Genomic DNA, 22,338 nt, shown 5'->3' on the forward strand with positions numbered 1-22,338 from the left:
GTTGGGTATGTAACGACAAGTAACGAGCGTTACAAGTAGTTAAATTACTTTTGATGGGAACGAGTAGTGTAACGGCACTACTCCTTCTAGATTGGTAGTTAAACTAACGTTACAAATGAAACGCTACGATCGTTACTTTTACAATGACTGCAAATAGAGCAACCAAAATATTATTATTTAAGCGGAGTTCTTTTTATTACCACCAGTAGATGGAACGGTGGCCATACGAGCAACAACACACTATCTCTTCTGGGTCAGGGCTGATGGAACCGTCAAAGTAAAATTGGTTGCCTTATAAAAATTTGTGCCCCACTGACAACACTGCACTCCCTCCTACTGTAAATGCCCCGTTTAAATGAATACTCCGAGGATTAGGGACCCACGCCCTTTCCCTATCATTGACAAATTTAGACAAGCTCATAAATACCTTGTGTCTCTGGTTCCCAGCTGTTAGCATCGCAGTAGCTTAGCTCGAAGCTTAGCTGGAAGTCAATCAGAGCCGGACTACAAAAGTAGACAAAACACTCCTTCCAGTGGTCCAGGGGACGGTGTATTAGCACGTGAAGTAAATCCGAATGGCTATAAAACATTTTAAAAGACGTCTTTTCTTTTCAATAAGTTAAAATAACGTTTTATACACAGATCTGCGCATGCGCAGTGCTCCGTGGAAGGATATACCGGAGCACAGCTCCGCGCAGCACTATGCAGTAACGAATAGTGTAACTTCGTTACTATTTCCATGGAGTAATCAAGTAGTGTAAGGCACTACTTTTTTCAAAAGTAACGAGTAACGGTAACTCTTTACTTTTTTGAGTAACGGACCCCAACTCTGGTGATAATGCAGTGTAAAGCGCTTTGGTCTCTGCTAATGCAGATGAAAAAGCGCTATATAAGTGTAGTCCATTTACCATTTTACCATTTGGATGTGTATTCCTTTCTTTTTTTAGTGTTTTAATTTTGAATTGTTTGAAAGAAAGACTTATGCAAAATAAAAAAAATTAAGTTTACAACCAGGTAAGACGAGATTGAAAGTGTTATTGAGAATATGATTAAATCGCTCATCGACAACATCATGTGTGAAAGGTAGAGATATGACCCTCTGACCTCCACTGCCTCTCAACGCCTGTCCATGAGGGCCACAACCAGAAGAGCAGGCAAGCTGAGTGGGGCAAAGTAAAGTTTGTATATCATGTCCACAAGAGGGCGATGTTCAATGTTCAAAATTTGTTGTCTGAACTGACCGACATCAATTTATTAATTAATTCATTAATTTATTTTGAACAATTTTGAACAAATAAATGCAGTTGTATTCCTAATACAAAAGGCCTGCACAGAACTAAATCAATAGTATAAATGCTTTTGATAGAAAACAAACAACCAAAAAAAAAAAAAAAAGCCAAATCATTCGTTCGCTAGCGGGAGAACATGCCTGTAACTAGTGAACTCGTAAGGTGATTTTCACATTAAGCAGCGATGATTGCATTAATGAATGCTAACCATAAGTGAAGATAAGTGACTGTTGCTTGTGTTTCCACAGCCCAGTGTGAGTCTGAGGGAGCTGGGCCTGTCAGAGGTCAGAGTGAGTCAGCTGGACGAGCTGGTCAGCAGGCTGCTGTACTCACCGGGACCAGAGGTGTCACGCCCAGTGCCCCTGCCACCTGATGGGGGCGCTCGGGTCCTGTTTTGTGTTTGTCTGCTCCTCATGTTCTCTTGCCCCTCGTTACCGCCCTAATGGGTATGACCTGTCCTGCCCTCTTCTTAAGCCCTGCTACCCTGGTGTGTCGTGTCGATTCGTTGTGGGTTGTCCGTGTGCTCTGTGTCCCTGCCTGCACCTCAGCTCTGCATTCCTGTTTCCCTGCATCCTGGAAATAAGCAAGCCGAACTCTGCCTGACTGCCTGCGCGTGGGTCCTTCCATCCTCACACCATGACAGGACGAAGCTCCTGGTGTCCCTTCGATATGGAAGACCAGTCACACAAACAGCTTCTTTCAAAACAAGCACGGTAAGCAGCATATGGTTCACTTTTTTCACAATTTCACACTCCTTTAACATCCTCCTTTTGCCTGAAACATCTGATTTGTTTAAAATTTGTCCCACAGGGTTTTCACACAGGCGTGCTGGAGGTTTTGCCCCACCATTATTCCACAGACAGTATCACAGTCCTCTGAGAGAAGTTTGCTCAAATCTACACTTTTTGCCTGGTAAGGAACTGAATTCACTCATCGTGAAACAGATACAGTGGTGGATTTGATTGATTCATGATTTCTCATGTGTCTGTCTTGATAGTTTGGGTCCAGAGTCGAGGTTTTAAGACACTGAGATCGAAGACCAGATGAACAGAGTCTGGTTACAATGGTTATACTGAATCTGATGCCTGCACTCCGACTTTCATGAAGGTATGCTCAGGATGGCTCATTTTCAGTCAGATAGAATTATCTCACAAAATAACCTTCCAGAAAAGCAGGAAGAGGCTTTCAAGACAGGCTTCACTGAGGGATTCATGAGGTCTCAAGCCTTCACTCAGAAAACACAAGGCAAGAGAAACCTTTATCTAGTCAAGAGAGTCCCTTGCAATCATTGTGACCGTAGAAGCAGATTGCTTGTAGATGGCAGTGCAGCTGGATTGTAGAGTAATAATACTGATCTCTGCCTTTAACAGACTCACTTAGGAGAACCAGGCTGATCCTGCTGGTCCTTCTTCTTGTCGGCATTTATGGTTTGTCAAGAACCCCTTTTCTCTCGGGTAAAGGCTCCTTTTCTGACGCTGGTTTGTTTCAGTTTTCATTCTTTCTTATGCTTGCGAATCAAAGCAAAACACTACATGCACACTGCGACTCATTGAAGGCCGTCACTGTCTCCAATGGTATAAAGTGAAATGTGTTTCATTGGAGTTTATTTTCAGCAGAAGAATTACGAATCACCTTGTACACATGGATTTATCTTGTAATTATAAAGCCCAGTGTAGTGTGCATGTAGCGTTTGATTATTCTGTTGCATACAGCTGTATGAATACTTATAGAAAATATTTAAAAAAACAAAATAAGTGTTAACCTTTGCTATAACCAGCCATTCTATTGTATGATTATTATGAGACTTTGGAAAAACAAACCCTCAACCTGTAATTTCACTGATTTCACAGTGAGGTTCCGCACAACATCTGGTCTGGACTCTTCAGTGGACCCCATTCAGATGAAAAATGTGACGTTTGAGCACGTCAAAGGAGTAGAGGAGGCAAAGAATGAGCTACAAGATGTTGTTGAGTTTCTGAAAAATCCCCAGAAATTTACCGTTTTGGGTGGAAAGCTGCCGAAAGGTATCATCCTTTGTTTTTTATGGTTCACAACAACACATAGTTGATTAAAAGTGGTGTTTTATTCAGATGCTGATTGATCTCCTTGTCCTCTGTCCTCTCAGGGATCCTTCTTGTTGGTCCGCCCGGCACTGGAAAGACTCTCCTGGCTCGAGCTGTTGCCGGGGAGGCCGACGTTCCTTTCTACTACGCCTCCGGATCCGAGTTTGATGAGATGTTTGTGGGCGTCGGTGCGAGCAGAATCAGGAACTTATTCAGTAAGCTCGCCTCATTTGAGAAAAAGAGTGCAACTATTGAAGATATGTCTAGAAAAATGATGATTTTTTTTTTTTCCTTTTTTTGTGGCTTGCAGAGGAGGCTAATGCTCCCTGTGTCATCTTCATTGACGAGCTGGACAGCGTGGGCGGGAAAAGGATTGAGTCTCCGATGCATCCGTACTCCAGACAAACCATCAACCAGCTGCTGGCTGAAATGGATGGGTCAGTTTGTTCTCAAGTAAAGTTTGTGAAGAAGAAAAGGCTCCAAAGGATGATCCACGATACTGATCAATTGCTTTGCTGTTTTGCAGATTTAAACCAAATGAGGGCGTCATCGTTATTGGTGCTACCAACTTTGCTGAAGCTTTGGATAAGTACGTTCACAATTCAGAATTTTTAAGAAAATGCAACTTAAGTATATAAGATGTAAGGCTGTCATTAAATCAGATTTTCATTGTAAAGTCAGATTTGTAGTTTTGTTTTATACAATAAATAAAATAAAATTTTAGTCCTAATAACTGCTGGATCGTTGTTGCTGTTCAGTGCGCTGGTCAGGCCTGGAAGGTTTGACATGCAGGTGACGGTGCCTCGCCCCGATGTGAAAGGATGCACAGAAATCCTCAACTGGTATCTCTCCAAGATCAAAGTGGATCCTGGTAGGTTTGACTGTGAAATACTCTTTAATATTAGGAAGAATAGTTCAGACTTTGGAATTTGTTAATTTTTTTTTACCCTTTCACGCACTGATCAAATGTTAGATAAGCAACCCAGGTTCCTCCTCAGAGAGTGTCTTTGTTGGCTTTTGCTGTGAAGGACACACTTGTCTGTGATCAGTGCTTTGAAGACATTGTGTATTGATTCACAGCCGTTGAGGCAGAGATCATTGCCCGGGGCACGGTGGGATTCTCTGGCGCGGAGCTGGAGAACCTGGTCAACCAGGCTGCCCTGAAGGCAGCTGTGGACGGGAAAGAGATGGTGACAATGAAGGACCTCGAGTTCGCAAAGGACAAGATCCTCATGGGTGAATACACACAATGCTTTGATCTGCTCCACAGCACATCTCTCATTATATTACTGATCTGTGCACAAAACAGGATGAGACCTTTGATTGGAAACCATTTCTTCTTTGTGTATCATGTTCATGACAGGCCCCGAGAGGCGGAGTGTAGAAATCGACAAAAAGAACAAGACAATTACTGCGTACCATGAGTCTGGTCATGCCATCGTTGCCTATTACACGAAAGATGCAATGCCCATCAATAAGGCCACGATCATGCCCAGAGGACCAACTCTTGGACATGTGAGCTCTAGAAATTTACTTTACAGAATGTCATTTATCCATAAGTTTATTTACTTGTAACACATTCTTCTGTTCCTTCGGTCCTCCAGGTGTCCATGCTCCCCGAGAACGACCGCTGGAGTGAGACACGAGCTCAGCTCCTGGCTCAGATGGACGTCAGCATGGGCGGTCGAGTAGCAGAGGAGCTCATCTTTGGGGATGACTATATTACCACAGGTGCAGGAAACAACAAAGCTGCTTTAGTCATAAGATTTGTGAGGCCACATATACCATATTACGAGTAAAGGTAGTGCTAAGTGCCGTAATCTATTATAGTAGCACGACTTTGATTGGCTTTACAAACCAGACATGCATGATAATGTTGGTTTTTATCTTGAACATCGGCACATAATGTGTGTTTGTGAACAGAAGCAATATAATTTATTAAAATCATTTACTACACAAGTTAATCACAGCATCTTAAACGTCTGGGTTGTTTGTTGGCCAGCACTAACACGCTTTGTGTTTGTTTGGTGAATTTCAGGAGCTTCCAGTGACTTTGATGGCGCCACCAAAATAGCCAAAATGATGGTGACCAGGTTCGGCATGAGTGATAAGGTAAAAAAAAAAAAAAGTAATCTAATCAATTTAGAGTGATGAATTTTACATATTAGTTCTCATCAGTCTCCATCTTAATAAATGGTGAGTGTCTCCAACTAAAATGAAAGTAAATCAGATTTTTTGATAAGCTACAGACAACAGTGATAAAACAGCCTCAAAACTACATTTCTTTAGCGATACCACGACATACTGTGTGATTATACAACATGAAATAAAGTCATTGATTCAATAGCTTGAAGGATTCCACTTCAAGCTTCTGCTCATCTCATGGATGTAATTTGTTTTTCTCTCGCAGCTCGGAGTCATGACCTACGGAGACGTCTCCAAGCAGAGCCCCGAGACACAAGCAGCCATCGAACAGGAAGTCAGGGCTTTGTTAAAGGTGAACGCCCAACGCCGACAAATTCAGTGCTCTCAATTCACTGTTAACTGAAGTATAGTTTATTTATTTTGATATTTTTCTTGTTTTTTTTTATCCAGGACTCATACGACCGCGCTAAAAACATCCTGAAGACCTACAGCAAGGAGCACAAGAAGCTGGCCGACGCCCTGCTAACATATGAAACTCTTGATGCCAAAGAGATCCAGATGGTGCTGGAGGGCAAATCCCTGGACCACTAGATACCTCAGTAGACCTGTTACACTCTTTAATCATGTAAATATGACGCTGTGCGAATGAGCTCAGGCCTTTTGGAGGCCCTGTATTTAATTCTTTTTTTTTTTGTTTGTATCGGCTCTGTTGTCGATGTGCAGATAACAGAGAAATGACCATGTTTCCTCCATTTTTCAGTTCATCTTTCTTTCCTCTAGAGATGGCGGTCGGGTTCACAGCAATTTTTAAGCAATTTTAATTTAATCAGATGACAATAAAAGTTTGATTCTACAAATGATTGTTCGCTTAAGTCAACAGACATGCTTTATCATGGACGACTCTCACAGCAAATGACCTTCAGAGTGTTTTCATACATCAGAGTTGATATGAATGATCAGTCTCTCTCATCTGCATAGACTAGTGAACACCATAGGACCTTAAAGTACCTCAATCTAGAATGTGCTCTTTTGCTGTAGCAAGGTGCAGGTGACACCCCTGTGTAATTGTTGAACTCATATTAGATTTCTGTCTCTATTTGTTGTATCTTTCTTGCTTTACCATACATACGATGCATTTTTTTGTTCTTATTTATTCAAGTGCCCAAAGGTGTGTCTTATTTCTTTGAAGTCAGCGGGAGATCCATTCGTCCTGAATGACCTGTGACTGATGACGGGTAGGAGTGTATATACTGTAAGTGTTTAAAAAGGAGTGGCTTGGTGCTTCTGTTCACTGCTTTAGACCTTTAGACCCTTTGCGTTTAGGCCTTCCTGAAGCAAAAATAAAGATCGCTCTTATGAGTTTGTGTAGTGATCGACAAAGAGATATTCATTTGGTTTTGTTGTTTCTTGACCTTTCCAATATTCTTTATTTTTTAAAACTTTTCTAAATTTTAGAGGCATGTGAGGAAATTTCATGATATGGTAAATACAGCTCAGTGAGATTCTGTGTTTTGTATCAAGCCAGTCACAGCTATAAACAACACGTCTTCTCTGCTTTATCAAACCAAATCAGGACAGTTATAAAGTAAAGCTTGAGGTTGTGTTTATATTGGTGATGTGATCTCTTAAACCATAAAAAGTCGTGATGATGAGCTCAATTTTTAAGATGACCTACATTTGGTTTCTACAGCTCTTTGTTAAACACTCGTTAAAACATAAATCTCGCCCTCAGCACTTAGGTTATATGTCAGAAAATATGCAACGACTGCAAGCATTTTATCAAGCATTACAAGCAAGGATCAGTGTATTTATAGGACTACAATATATTCACACATACCTACAATATTCACAACAAAACAAAAGGAAAGGTTATTTATGGTCGGTGTCAAGAAAAGATTCAAAATGAATATATCAGATATGTTTTTGTGATCAAAAGATGTCTTCGTAGATTAGTAGTAGCTAAAACAAAGGTTTTTTTATCTTGGAAAAAAAAATCATTGAAAGCGATACATTTGAATGTGCTTCTTGTAAGCAGGTCTTTCCACAGCTGCCTTTGAATAACTTGATCCTGTAATTAGTGCCTTTTGTTGAGGCCAGCTGCATGAAACAAGCCTTCTCAATGTCCTCTTCTGTTTTCTGAGCTGGCTCACCCTTTATAAAGAGCTGTGAAGATACAGCAGCACCAGATGGAACCAGCACAGAGTGTTATACTTCATCATGGAGAGGCTTTACGCTTTGATTTGGATTTGAAGCGAAACTTCCAGGGGGAAAAAAAAATCACTTCAGAAGAATCATGGAAGAGGCAGAGGAGGACATCGCAGTCATTGGGATCGGATGCAATTTTCCAGGAGGTATGGCTTAATTGATGTTGTTGCAAGGATACACCATGTTTTTTGTGTTGTCTAAAGTGACGATGAACAACAGTTCTTGTGGTCCATTTTGAATTAGGTGAGGGGTTGGACAGTTTCTGGAAGCTTCTGCTGGAAGGAAAGAACTGCGCAGTCGATATTCCAGTTGAGAGGTTTGACACCACTTTTTGGTTCGATGCTGATGACAACAAACCGGGAAAGACACAGACAACCCGAGCAGCTCTTATAGAGGGGTAAGTATTAGATCAGTACAGGAAGAATGAGAACAAATTTCTTCTCTTGAAAGATTTTAAGCAATGACGAATGCACTGTTTTCATTTTCACAGGTTTGATGAGTTTGACTGCAAGTTTTTTGGTGTTTCTGAGGTGGAGGCTGACTACATGGACCCTCAGCAGAAACTCCTTCTGCAGTGTTCATACAGAGCATTGGAGGATGCGGGAATCGCTATGGAAACCATCAGCGGGAGCAGAACCGGCGTTTACATCGGTATCCACTTCACAATCAGCTTATGTTTCATTTCTAATCTCGTTCCTGAGTTCATCATACTGTTGCCTGCTACGCTTTAATTGTGATTGTGCTCCTTGCAGGTCTCATGAACAGAGATTACGAGATGCTCAGAAGTAACAGTCCGAGCACAATAACCCACTACAGCAGCACCGGGTCAGCAATGAGTATTGCTGCCAACAGAATTTCCTTCACCTTCAATCTCACCGGCCCTTCTTTTGCCATCGACAGTGCTTGTTCTTCATCGTTGGTCGCTCTTCATGTAGCCTGTCAGGCTATAAAACAAGGTACGTAGTTCTGTTTGCCAAAAAATTTCAAGCATATTTAAATATTTCACATTGAATTTTTTCATTCCTTCAAATAGGTGACTGTGACATGGCTCTGTGTGGAGGAGTTAATTGCATAATCGAGCCAAGAGTTTTTGTTGCTCTCAGCAAGGCGAAGATGATCTCAGCTGGCGGGACCAGCAAGCCTTTCTCTCGCACGGCAGATGGCTATGGCCGAGGAGAGGGCTGTGGAGTTGTGCTTCTAAAACTTCTGAAAAAAGTAAGTTTGATACTATAAATTTTTCTGTGATTAATGAATTATATGGCGAAATGCTGAGAAGTCTGCTTCTTTACATATAGGCCAAAGAGCATGGCAACAAAATATGGGGAATCATTAGCAAAACGGCGGTCAACCAGGATGGACACTGTGCCACGCCGATCACCAAACCATCCATGGATCAACAAGAGGAGCTGCTGAGACAAATCTACTCACACTCTGACATTGCTAATGTCCAGTACATTGAAGCGCACGGGACAGGAACTCCAGTTGGGGACCCGACAGAGATGAGAAGCATTTCAAATGCCATCGCCAAAAACAGATCTTCTGATTCAGAGACACTCCTGATTGGGTCTGTAAAGGGCAACATCGGACACACGGAATCTGCAGCTGGAGTGGCCGGACTCATTAAGGTACTTCTAATGATGAAGCATGAGACTATTGTTCCCTCAGTTTTCTCCTCAGAAAACAGCACAAGTATAGATATTAAATCTCTACATCTAAATATTCCAGTTGAAGTTCAAAGGTGGGAGACAAATGGGTTACAGGGAAGGATGGCAGGGATCAACAGCTTTGGGTTTGGTGGTACAAATGCACATGTGATTTTAAGAGAGTGTAATCACACCACGCTTACCACGCAGACAAAAATACATTGTCCAAATGTTTTTGTATTATCTGCAGCCACAGAAAGATCACTAATCCTTACCATGATGGACACTCAAGAAAGACTTAGGAGCGATCAAAGAGTTGACACACAGGCACTGTGCTACACCTCAGCCTGTGGAAGAAGTCATTACAAACACAAATATAGGAAAGTCTTTCCATCCTCCTCTCTGTCCGAGTTAGAACACAATCTGAGCTCTACACTGAAAACAAAGGTTGAATCAACAACATTTAGCATTCATGTTGTCTTTGTGTTCTGTGGAAGTGGGGTTGCCTACAGGGGGATGTGCAGGCACCTTATGAGGAAGTTTGCTGTTTTCAGAGAAAAGGTCAGAGAAATAGAGACTGTCTTCCAGAGATACAATACCACTGGTATCAGTGAAGCACTGGCTGGTGAACCTGAAAACAAGGATTTCAGGAAGCCAGATGTGGCACAGCCTCTTCTTTTTGCCATGCAGGTTGGCATTGAAACTCTCCTGAAGCACTGGGGCGTCAAACCCGATGCAACACTGGGCCACTCTGTTGGTGAGGTTGCCGCCGCTCACTGCTCAGGTCTTTTATCCCTGGAGGATGCTGTGAAAGTGTTGCACTACCGCAGTATTCACCAGAGTAAAGTATTAGGAGGTAAAATGCTTGTAGTTGGCAATGTAGATGTGAAAAGGATTGTGGATATTCTTCCAGTCTTCTCTGGAAAAGCGTGTATTGCTGCTTTCAACAGCCCTGTGTCATGCACTCTTTCAGGGGATGCAGAGGCTGTAGATGACCTTCATAAGAGGCTGAAAAGCATGTTTTCAGATCAAAATGTCTTCCTTCATGTCTTAGATGTTCCAGCAGCATATCACAGCCACATGATGGATCCAGTAATGGATGATATTGAAAGAGGTATCAATGTCTTGGAAGCCAACAACATGAAGTGTGAACTCTTTTCAACCATAACTGGAGGAAAGTATTCAGATGGTGATTTTACTTCAGGCAGATACTGGGCGAAGAACACGAGAGACCCAGTTTTGTTTGAAAAAGCATTAAAAGCTGTCATCAGAGACAAACCATCGAGGGGTAAAATGGTCTTTGTAGAGATTGGACCTCGTAGAGCTCTTTATAGAAACATATGTGAGACTCTTGGAGCTGACACTGTCGTTCTGTCTTCTGCTGATTCAAATGACGATTGCAACATAACCCTCTCAACAGTAGCAAAACTGTTTGAACTTGGAGTTAATGTTAACTGGCACCAGCTTTACAAGGGTTGTGAGGCATTGCTCACGCCTCTTCCAGTTTATCAGTTTGACAACACCAAGAGGAAGCTGAACTTTGAAGCCTTGAGAAAAGGTCAGGAGTTATTTCCTGTTGAACCACATCTGCTCATACATCAAATAAAACACAATAAAGACTTTGTGTACACTATCTCTGCAGAGAAGGAACCATATCTTTGGGAGCATAAAGTCAACCATGTTCCCATCATGCCTGGTGCATTTTATGTTGAGTTGGTGTTTGCCTCAGTGATGACGAACTTGAAGCTAAAGATTCCTGTTTCCCAGCTCCATCTCAGTGTTCGATTTGAGAGCGTGCTCACACTCAACTCCAACTGCCAAAAGTTGAGGGTGATTCTTGAGCACAAAGATAAAGAAGTCTCTTTCAAAATACAGTCTGCTGCTGCGACACATGCCTCTGGTACATACAGGTGTACAGAGAGTCAGTTTCTACTAGAGGAATCAAAAATTTGTGTTGATGTGATAAATCAACGGTGCAAATTGATTTTAAAGAGAGAAGAGATTTACTCTTTTCTTGCTCTGGCAGGATTTCAGTACGGGCCGTTATTCAAACAGCTTGACTGTGTGTGCATTGGAAGTGAATTCAAGGAAACTGTGACTGTGATTCGAGTCCCTGGTGAACTTCTCAAACATTTCCATGAGTATTATATTCACCCTGTGCTACTGGACTATTTTCTCCAAATGACTGCTGTGCTAGCAATGGGATACATGACAGCAAAGCAAGGATTCCCCTCGGGTATCGGGAGTATTACCATATCAGGCCCTCTGCAGGAGGAAATGATCATATACATGAAAGCCACCCAGCAGGGCCCAGATTACCTGGATGTGTGTGGTTGCTTTTCGACCCTACGGGGGGATGTTTTGGTGGAACTCAAAGGGGTGAGAATTTCATTTTTGCGAGGCTCCTCCAATGTTCCTCAGTCATTGTTCTTCCACGATGAAACAAGTGAAATAGCTGTGGAGCAACACTTGCATACTTGCAAAATGAAGGCAATTGTGTTTGAGGATAATCTTGGCATTGCCAGAAGACTCAGGCCTTATGTATCCCCAGAGTCAATCCTTGTGGAGAGAAAACAAGACGGAAAAGCAGACCAAATTCGAGAGTTTGTGCTTGAGTCACTTAGAAATAATGTGGATATTGAAAACATCCTTTTCATTTGGGGTGTAGAGGACCTCAGCCACCTGTCATGTGAGCAGGTGCTGGATGGTTTGGTGACTTGCTGCGACATATTTCGCCAGACAGTCTTAGGACTGAAAGAGAGCAAGCATCTTTGTACTGTTCATGTCATAACTTACAGATCTACAGGGAAGACTGCGGACCACGTTAACTCAGGTTTCGTGCTTTCTGGTATGTTGAGGGCTTGTGCAGCAGAGATGCCAAGTATTTCCTTTCAGCTGGTCGACCTTGCTTCTGTGACCACTGAAGACATTGAAACACTGGCCCGTGTAATCAACACATGTAAACAACAAGACATCAGGATCAATAGAGGGCAGGCTTCAGCAGCAACTATCACTAGGACCTCAATGAAGGACAGTGCCATGTGTGACGAGGAAAAACTCTCTATGTTTCAGCAGAACTTTGCTCTACAGACTTCGGATCCCTACAAAATGACTCACTTGTCAGCGATAGCTGCTGATACAATTCAAAGACATATTCAAGGCAAGTCAGTTGAAATTCAGCTAGGCAGTGTATGCATGCATTCAGCAGATTATTTCCCAGTGAGCTGCACACATTGGAGTTTTGGCAAGACAATGTACTGGAGCAAACACACATCACAAAATCACAAGCTATTGGCTTTGGATTTCAGTGGCGTGGTAACAGCTGTTGGGAAAGATGTTCATAATCTGAGAGTGGGAGACCACGTTGCTTCATCTTACCCAGTTGTCGCTATGAAAAAGATAACGATTCCAGAAGGAGTGTGCTACAGCACAAAGACACTCCCATTTCTGAAAGAGACTTCATGTGTATCTTACTATATACTAGCATGGTCTATCATGCAGAGAGTGTTGTCTGAAGTGCAAAAACAGCACAGGAAGTTGTGTATCATCACCTCGAACTCAGCCTCTGTCCTGACGAAGGTTTTGGCTCTTACAGCCAACAGATCAGGCTGGAAAGTGTCTTCACAGACACATTTCAGTCAGGAACCTCCACATTTTGATGACAGTCATGCATTCATTTTCCTGCCACCATTCAATCTTTCTTGGCAGGAGGTGCATGACAGTGGCGGCTCTGAGAAACACATGATTTTTGTGTGTAGCAGTCCCATTGCACCTCCAGCAGAGACCATGTTTGCATCAAAGTGTGATCACATTCATGTACACAAGCTTGATGTACCTAATGTTCTTCAGAAAGCTAATTTACTTGCACAAAACAAGGATATCATCAGTTGGCTGCAGTCATTGGGCTTTGATACACCAAGTGTACCTCTGAGGAAGGAGCTGTACCATTCATCAGGCATGTTCGATCCTCAAAACAACACAGATCATGAGTCCTATTTCACAGCAAATACAGTGCGGCAGGTAGTTTTAAACAATGGAACATTTGACTGCCCAGTGTCTGATATCCCTTTGCTAATGCAACCCAAACAGCTCTTTCAGCCAAACTGTGTTTATGTTGTGAGTGGAGGGCTTTCTGGTTTGGGATTTGAGACTGTAAAGTTTATTGCCCAGAATGGTGGTGGTTGCATTGCCACACTGTCAAGAAGTACTTTGTCTGATGAAAAGCAAATTGAAGTTGATCTGCTGCAGAAGAGGTATGGGGTCAGAATCATGCATATCCAGTGTGACGTGTCTGTGTCAAAGCAGGTAGTTGATGCAATGTCAAAAATCAAACAACGCTTCATGTCCTGTCCGGTCAAAGGAGTGTTTCACAGTGCGGCGGTGTTGCATGATGCACTGATTGAAGCTCTTGATGAGCCTCTTTTCAGAAAGGTGCTGCAGCCCAAAGTCCTTGGTGCACTGAATCTTCACTATGCAACACTTCACTACAAACTTGATTTCTTTGTGTGTTATTCCTCCATCTCATCATTCATAGGCAATGCCTCACAGTGTAATTATGCAGCAGCCAATTCTTTTCTCGACTCATTCTGCCATTATCGGAGAAACCTTGGACTTGCTGGACAGTCCATCAACTGGGGTCCCGTGAATCTGGGCCTCCTGCTGAATAAAAGCAATTTCCAAAAGTTCTTGGAAGCAAAAGGCATGATGACAATGAACGTGTGTGAGGTTCACGAGACACTCAAAAAATGTCTTGTAATGAACAGACCCCAACAAGTGATATGCAAATTCAACTTTCAGAATCTTAACATTCATGTCCTTTCACAAAATAAGTCTCTAAGAGAGCGACTGTCAGCTTTAGTAGAGGTGGAACTCAAATACCATGTTTGCAAGGAATCGCCAGCTCATCATGTGTCTTGTACATATGAAAATGTGAAAGCAATGGTTAGTCTGATAACCAATTTAAGTGTGGATGAACTGGATGATGACTCCACTCTGGGTGCACTGGGGTTTGACTCCATGTCAGCAATGACTCTGCAGAACCAAATCTTTCAGGAAACAGGATTAAATGTACCTTTGATTACTATACTGGACCCAAACAGTACACTGGCCAAGTTGGCAGCAGATGTATCAAAGAATGGGTGATAGAAGCTCTTTGAAATTACAGTAGTTGTACAGTTACAGATAAAGCACCTGTCAATCAGCCTCCTTGATTTACAGCGTACTTTCCAAGTACTAATGAAGAGAGATTATAATATGATTGACTCAGTGTTTTCAGTCAAGAAATTTTCTGAGACATTAACCTTAGCTAACACAAATGTGTCTTACTTTAGGTTTTTGTATTTAAAGCCTGATCTAATTTAGTTTGTAACTCTTTGTCATAATTCTTTTGTAATGTTCCTTTGAAAGGTGTTAGACAGTTCGCATAACACTGCTTTATATCTTTTAAATGTCTGGTGAGCAACATTATGAATTTCAAATGTATATTTGCCACTGTATTTGCAATTGCAGTTTATTTGTTATGGTTTTTATTAAGTTTGAAGCTAATCTGATTGAAATTATAGGTAACACTTTACTTGAAGGTCCCCTGTATAACACATTAAAAGTAGTTATAAACACTCATAAATGAGCACATTGCTTTATAGCTCACTATACAGCACAGGGTTAGGGTTAGGTCCTGGCATTGTGATCATTTATGAGTGTTTATACCTATAGCTACACGTGCTATAATGGCATTACAATGTTTTATAAATGTACTTATAATGTGTTATACAGGGGGGCTTCAAGTAAAGTGTTACCGTATATATAGTACCGGCACTTACAGCAGACCTAGCTTGATGTTAGAAAACAAACATTATATTTTTCGTGACGGCTGGAAATAAAAAAGAGCTAAAGACACACGGTGTGATTTTTTTTTTTTTTTTAAATAGTTAGCCAGGCACAGCATGGTGTCAGAGTGACCTACATGCCATGGACCTATTTTTTTTTTCTGAAGAAGAAAGAACGAGGAGAGGAAAATGGATGCTTATGGCGTACCTGCTCCAAGAATGGACTGGTACTCAAGCAACTTACCCGATGGTTCAACCAACATGTGGAACTCCACCACTCAAAGACAGGTCAGAGGAACAAAAATGCAGTTTCTTCTTGTTGTGGATTGGGGACAAAGGAAGAGACATAAGTAATATGTGGAATCTCACAGGAGACCAAGCTAAAAAGCTGGAAACGTATTACAACGGCTTCTCAACATATCTTACCCCAAAGGCTAACCCCATTTTCGCCAGATACAAGTTCCACGAGAAGACACAAGGCAGCAGTGAGTCATTTGAACATTTTGTCACAGAACTAAAACTCCTTGTTAAAGACTGTGGCTATGATGACAAAAGTGATGAGATGGTTAGGGATCGCATAGTTTTTGCAACCAACTCCCCTCATGTCAGAGAAAAGCTGCTAAGCCAAGGGCCAAAGCTAATGCTAGAAAAAGCCATTGACATAGCCCGCTCCCATGAGCTAGCCAAATCATAGCTAAAAGCCACGGCTAACGACAACCATGAAGTACATGCAGTATGCCGCAAAAGCGCAATACCAGCCGCTCCCATGCACAAAACAAGTGACAAAGTTTGCACAGCGTGCGGAGGAAATCACGATAAGTGAACAGAGTGCCCGACAAAAGGAAAACAGTGTCTAAAATGCAAGAAGTTTAATCATTTTGCAAAGGCCTGCAGATCGAAGCCAAGCACGCAGAATAAAAGACATAGAGATGTACACACTGTCCAAGAGGCTGATGATTCATACCCTGAGCTGTTCATAGACAGCATATCTGCAGAAGATAATGAAGACAGTGCATTTACTGAAATACAGCTGGGGCCAAGCAAGACAAAGCTAACTTTCAAGTTAGACACCAGGGCACAGGCAAACATCAGACCAACAAATATTTTCATAAAGCTCAAGACGCCACTAAATAAAGATAAAGACAGGCTGTTTGGATATGGGGGACATCCACTGAAAGTAAAAGGTCAATGCGAACTAACAAGTAGATACAGGGACAAAACAACTAAACAAATTGTTCACATTGTTGACTGCAACGGACCACCAATACTAGGTTTCAAAGCATGTAAAGTCCTGGGCCTCATCAAAGTGGTGTATGCAGTCATTGATGCGAGCAGTGGAGAGCAGCCTACCCAAGCTACAGACATTCTAAATGAGTACTCTGTTTTCAAAGTCATTGGGGTATTTCAGGATGAATGCAGTTTCAAAGTTGACCCAAACGTCACACCTGTCGTGTGCCCACCAAGAAGAGTGCCATTCTCCCTCAGAGACCGCCTGAAAGCAGAGCTAGCAAAGATGGAAAGAGACGGGATCATACACAAATTCACAGAGCCCACCAAATGGGTCAATGAAATCGTGATTTGTGAGAAACCCAAGACACAAAAACTACGCTTGGATCCACGTCCACTCATGTTACGGCTGGCTCAAAACCGCAACAAAACGAGGGAGACAGAGACTGGGTAGCGTGCATAAAAGGAAAGTTTAATAAAGTAAAGCAAACAAAAGATCCGCTAACATAACCAAAAGGTGAACGGTGGACGCCATCAGGCCAACAGGAGCCTGCGGCCAACAAGCGGGAACGGAGCGCCGCAGGAGGAGGTCATCAGGAAGTCCAGAGCCCGCAGCCGGCGCACGGGAGCAGGACCCGAGGATGTTGTCATGTGGAGAGGCGGAGGAGCGAGGCAGCCATGACGACCCACAGAGACAACGACCACCCCGAGCGCGTGCACGCTCTGGCTTTTATGCTGGTCCATGGAGCAATCACCGTAATCTGGAACACCTGTGCAGAGGGGAGAGGCGGGAGCAGCAGCAGAGCACAACAAACCACTCCCCGTAACCTCCCACAGAGCCTGGGTTGTAACAACTCAACAAAACCATCATGCGACCATATTACCCTCTCCCTACACTCGAAGATGTGACCCACAAGCTACCTGGAGCTAAGTTCTTCAGCATTCTCGATGCACGGTCAGGCTATTGGGCCATCAAGTTGAGTGAAGAGTCATCCTACCTAACCACCTTTAAGACCATCTTTGGCAGGTACCGGTTCCTAAGACTCACTTTTGGGATTGTGTCTGCCCAGGATGAGTTTCAGAGGAGGATTGACGAAACCTATGAAGGTCTGGATGGTGTAGCAGGCATCATGGACGACATCATAGTGTTTGGAAAAACAAAAGAAGAGCACGACCACAACCTACGAGCCATGTTCAACCGCACAAGAGAGAGAGATCTAAAACTGAATCCAGAAAAATGTCGCATTTGTGTCACGGAGGTGAGCTTCTTCGGACACAAACTCACAGCAAAAGGACTGAAACCAGATCAGAGATAAGTTGAAGCCGTCAGGAACATGAAAACACCTGAAAATGCAGCAGAGCTGGAGACAATCCTCGAAATGGTAAATTATCTTGCCAGATTCGCCCCAAACCTGGCTGAAATGAGCGCGCCTCTCAGACAACTGCTACGACAGGATGCACAGTTCGAATGGGACCAAGCACACGAAGAGGTGTTTCAGAAAATCAAAGAAACACTCACAGCCGAACCCGGACCAGTGCTTGCCTATTTTGACCCACAAAAAGAGGTAACGCTACAAGTCGACACATCCAAAAACAGACTCAGTGCAACGATCATGCAAAACGGGAAGCCAGTCGCATACGCTTCAAAACTGCTCAACACCACAGAACAGAACTATGCTCAAATAGAGAAAGAACTGTTTGCTGTTCTCTATGGCTGCAAACGATTCTACGACTACATCTACAGACGTCACGTCACTGTAGAATCGGACCATAAGCCGCTTGAAAGCATACTACGCAAACAGTTTGCTCTTGCACCACCACGTCTACAGCGGATGTTGCGCGCATTACAAAAGTACAGCAGTACGCTCGTTCACAAAGTGGGAAAGGAGATTCCAGTAGCTGACACACTGTCAAGAAAACCAATGCACGACAGTGACAGCTCACTAGCAGAGACAATGGAAACTCAAGTGCACAGCATTGTGAGAGCAGCACCAGTCAGTGCAGAGAAATTGGAGGATATCAAGACAGCAACAGCCCAAAGCGAACAACTCACAGCCCTTAAGCGCATAATTCAGTCAGGCTGGCCGGAGATGCGCAAGAAATGTCCCACACTCGTCAGTGAATATTGTAATCACCGCAATGAGATCACAGAGGTGGATGGAGTACTCCTTAAAGGTGAAAGAATCATCATTCCACACTCACTGAGAAAGGAGATGCTGCAGCGCATACACATAGGGCATTTCGGAGTCGAAAAAAGCAAACACAGGGCACGAGACATAATGTTCTGGCCGGGAATGAGCAAACAGATTGAAGAAACAGTCATGAAATGTGACATTTGCCAACCACACCGGCGCTCAAACCCAAAAGAGCCAATGCTGTCACAGGAAATCCCAGAAAACCCATGGCAAACCATCAGGACAGATTTGTTTTCATGGCACTCTGAAAACTACATTGTCATCTGTGACTACCTGAGCAGATATTTCAAACTCGAACGCCTGCCCAACATCACAACAGCCGTGATTCACAAGATGAAAGCTGCCTTCTCCAGACATGGCATCCCATCTAAAGTCATAAGTGACAACGGACCATGCTACAGTTCACAAGAGTTCAAAAGATTTGCGGAAAAGTGGGGTTTCCAGCACATCACATCAAGCCCTCGCTACCCCCAAAGCAACAGCTTAACTGAGAAAACTGTTCAAACCGCTAAACGAATCTGGACAAAAGCAAAAGAAGACAGAAAAGACCCCTACCTCAGTCTACTTGAGTACAGGAACACCCCTGTTGATGGTCTAAAATCACAGGCGCAAATCCTCATGAGCCGCAGACTGCGTTCCATCCTGCTCACCACCGCATCACACCCTCAAATTGCCTCACAGCGCTTGGTGCATGAAAGGAGGGGCTTCTTTTGCTGGCTCTCGGAGGAGGCGGACGCTTTTTCTATCGCTCCCAGTTTGCTTCTCCCTCCCTGCTGTCTCTGCTTGCTGCACTCTTGTCTCGTCTGTTTTACTGGAGGAATCACTTGACTTGGTTTTTCGAACAAACCAAATATCAACCATGGAATTGATCGGCTGGTCTCTCTATGCAATTGATATGAGTTTTTCAACAAAGAGCACAGGAGCAGGGGATCCTGCCTGTCTGGACGGGACTCGACATGCTGGGTATGTGATGGACACCGGTGAGAAGTGGAGGGGTGTCACATGCCTGGCACCCCTGTCCGTCAAGGTCATTGTGGATGATTACTTTTTCGGATTTATGATGATCGGCCTGCTGCTGATTGGCTTGTGCTGCGACCTGATCCTCTGGAGGATTAAGAAGACCGCCACCACAAAGGACGCCCAAGGGAAGATGGTCTTTTCAAATCAACGGGAAAAAGCTGAGACTGACTGTTTGTGCGAACTCTTTCGAAAGGTGGACAATTTGGGTTATGAACGATTGAGACGCAAGTTGGGTGTCACCATCACCAAGAGGGTTAAACCCAGCTTCTGTCTGAAATGTGGAGATACTGAGCAAAGGAAGGCCAAACGGCTCCTTCCACACCAAAACAAAATAACTTCTGATTATGTCTGACACTCCTGGAAGACTAAACATCTCCCTGAAAATTCAAGGACAAGATTGATTGCTCTCTCTACCTTCCCTCTCTCTCTCTCCCAGCTGCCACCCAAGTTCACTTTTGGACTGCTTCGTTCAAGGCCGTCCCAGCTACTACCATCCGAGTTGGAGCGCAAAGGGGAGGCGGGCCAAACCACACACACACGTACATGGACTGATGAACTGAAATGCCACATACATGCCACACACACTCCCTCCCCCACTCTCAACGTCTCCACCACACTTTTCTGCTGACGACTAGTGGTGATGACGTGTTGCGCTGACGTTATAGCTGAGACCGCTGATCCGTTAGTCTGATAGCAACTTGTCTCATGCGTCTTGCTGTATATGTACACAGGTTGGCTTTTTTTTTGGTCTCTCACTTCTAATCACGACTCCCTTTAAGAACCGTGATCTGAATTGATGTATCTTTTTTTTTTACCACCACCCTTCCCCCCTCCCCCAATTTCTGTCTGAGTTTCTTTAACTCTGTTTCTTTTTCAAGACGGAGCGCCGTAATTGGCTGCCTGGGCGTCTTTAAAACCCAAGTAATTTTGTTGTAACTTGTAACTTCGGTAACTTGTTGCGATAACAATAAAGGCTATTCTGATTCTGATTCTGAGGGAAGAATGCCAACAACGACAAAAACAGCAGGTCTGGGCAGGTCTGACACAAAAAAGTCTTCCACCTTTTTGTGTTCAACCTGTGCATCTGAAGAGTAAAGATTTGAGTAAAACTTTTAAAATATTTGATTGATTTCTTGCGTTTTAGTTACAACTTGTCTTTTTTCATTTCTGATCCCTGAAATTATAAAAGACGCCTCCTGCTGCCTCAGCTGTCTTGCCAACAGCTTACTTGCCTTCTCCACATTTTCAAAAAAGTATATTCTCATTCTAAAGAGGGCATACTCTGCCTTTTTATTATAAATTTCATTTAAATCCAATTTTAGGTTACAAACCTCCCGTAGTAGTGTTTCAGTATACTTAACAGATAATTGTGTTTCTTTATCTTTCAATTGAGATTCCAAAAGTACCATTTTCGCTCTGTCAGTCTGTTTCTTTTTGCTTGAATATGCAATTATTTTCCCCCGAATGAATGCCTTAGATGCATCCCAAACAGTACTGAATTTTTCAGTGGATCCAGTGTTAATATCAAAAAACTATTTAATGCTTTCGTGAAAGCACACTTTGTGAAACGGGCATCGTTTCTGATGCTTCTGGAACACCAGTTTTGGTGAGTTTATGATGTTTTCTTTTGTGTTTAAGTCCTCATGAGTGTGGCTGTATGCATGTGTGCTGAGCAGAGACCATCTTTTTTCATTTTTTTACTTCAATTCATGATGATGGAACTTAAAGAACTGCACAATTTAAGCTTTGATTTAAAAGACTTTATTTTGTGTACGGCCTGCCGTGCAGGCCAGGTTTTTTTATCCTGCCTGGGAGAGCTTTGGAGCATGGTGAAGCTGCAGATGATCTGTGCTGCTTGCACAGCAGCACCAGAGGAAGCGGCGCACGTGGATGACATCCGGAATGGAGAGCCTGACCCAGGATTCAGCACCTACGAGGATTTGAACTGTCGTCTCCGTGCAACACCATCGCCGCATCAGTCCAACTCAGCTTGGTTGAGCTGAGTTTCTGCATCACTCCTGCGGTAGGATCTGGATCTTTCTCTCACTCGCTGAGATAAGACTCAGACTGAGGCAGTGCTTTGACTCAGGATAATCTTGGAACTGTGAATTTGATATTGATCATTTTGATATTTTTCATCTGTACTGTGATTTCAATTGGTGAAATATTTTGTGTTCTGTTAAGGAAGCAAAAAGAGAAAGGGAATTCTAAATTAAACTTTAAAAGAGGTGATTTATATACATTTATTCACCCACAATACAAAGATCTAAAATAAAAGTTACTCAAGGAAAGCTTAATTAAGTAGGTCTTACTTATTTTATTTGAGACTATATTAGAATAATTTAATCTGACTGGTCCAAATCAAAGAAAGAGATAAAATAGGAATTAAAATAATTTCTGTTAGATTCCAAATTAGAACTTTGGAATTTTTCCAAATAACAATTCAAACATTGTTCATTCCTAAAGGAAAAAAGGAGTGTTTATTTCATTACTGTATAATTGTCCATTTGTTTTGTGTCAAAGTTAAGTAAAGTTGCCGGCTTTTTGTTATAAGTGATTCCTGGTGTCTTATTTCCTTTCCCCCACTCAGTTCGAACCTAGAACTGGTCCAGTGATCGTGGTTACTCGGGAATTACTGACACGAGTGCTACATCTAGTTATCATTTCCCAAGAAGCCACAAATGTGTGCACTGGAGTAATTCATCTCCATGGACACGTATACAATC

The 22,338-nt window shown here is 42.8% G+C and overlaps 1 protein-coding gene and 1 pseudogene across 1 annotated transcript; both read left to right on the plus strand.

Annotated features, from left to right (window-relative positions):
• The first annotated feature begins 1,425 nt into the window (after positions 1-1,425).
• LOC115394753 (ATP-dependent zinc metalloprotease YME1L1-like) lies at positions 1,426-6,438 on the plus strand (annotated as a pseudogene).
• Positions 6,439-7,790: 1,352 nt separating this feature from the next.
• On the plus strand, positions 7,791-14,487 carry LOC115394754 (reducing polyketide synthase FUB1-like). Its single transcript, XM_030100099.1, has 6 exons — positions 7,791-7,848; positions 7,946-8,099; positions 8,193-8,353; positions 8,455-8,658; positions 8,736-8,917; positions 8,998-14,487. Exons 1-6 carry the CDS (start codon positions 7,791-7,793, stop codon positions 14,485-14,487), a joined length of 6,249 nt encoding a protein of 2,082 aa, XP_029955959.1.
• The last annotated feature ends 7,851 nt before the right edge of the window (positions 14,488-22,338 follow it).

Source organism: Salarias fasciatus, chromosome 9 (assembly GCF_902148845.1).
Source record: "Salarias fasciatus chromosome 9, fSalaFa1.1, whole genome shotgun sequence".
NCBI classification, from domain to species: domain Eukaryota; kingdom Metazoa; phylum Chordata; class Actinopteri; order Blenniiformes; family Blenniidae; genus Salarias; species Salarias fasciatus.

What these genes read in the sequence shown, in the direction of transcription:
- LOC115394754 (XM_030100099.1), top strand. Translation starts at nt 7,791, where the DNA reads ATGGAAGAGGCAGAGGAGGACATCGCAGTCATTGGGATCGGATGCAAT. An exon ending in CGAGCAGCTCTTATAGAGGG is followed by an intron (nt 8,100 to 8,192) that starts GTAAGTATTAGA and finishes TCATTTTCACAG; the next exon opens with GTTTGATGAGTTTGACTGCA. An exon ending in CTGTCAGGCTATAAAACAAG is followed by an intron (nt 8,659 to 8,735) that starts GTACGTAGTTCT and finishes TCCTTCAAATAG; the next exon opens with GTGACTGTGACATGGCTCTG.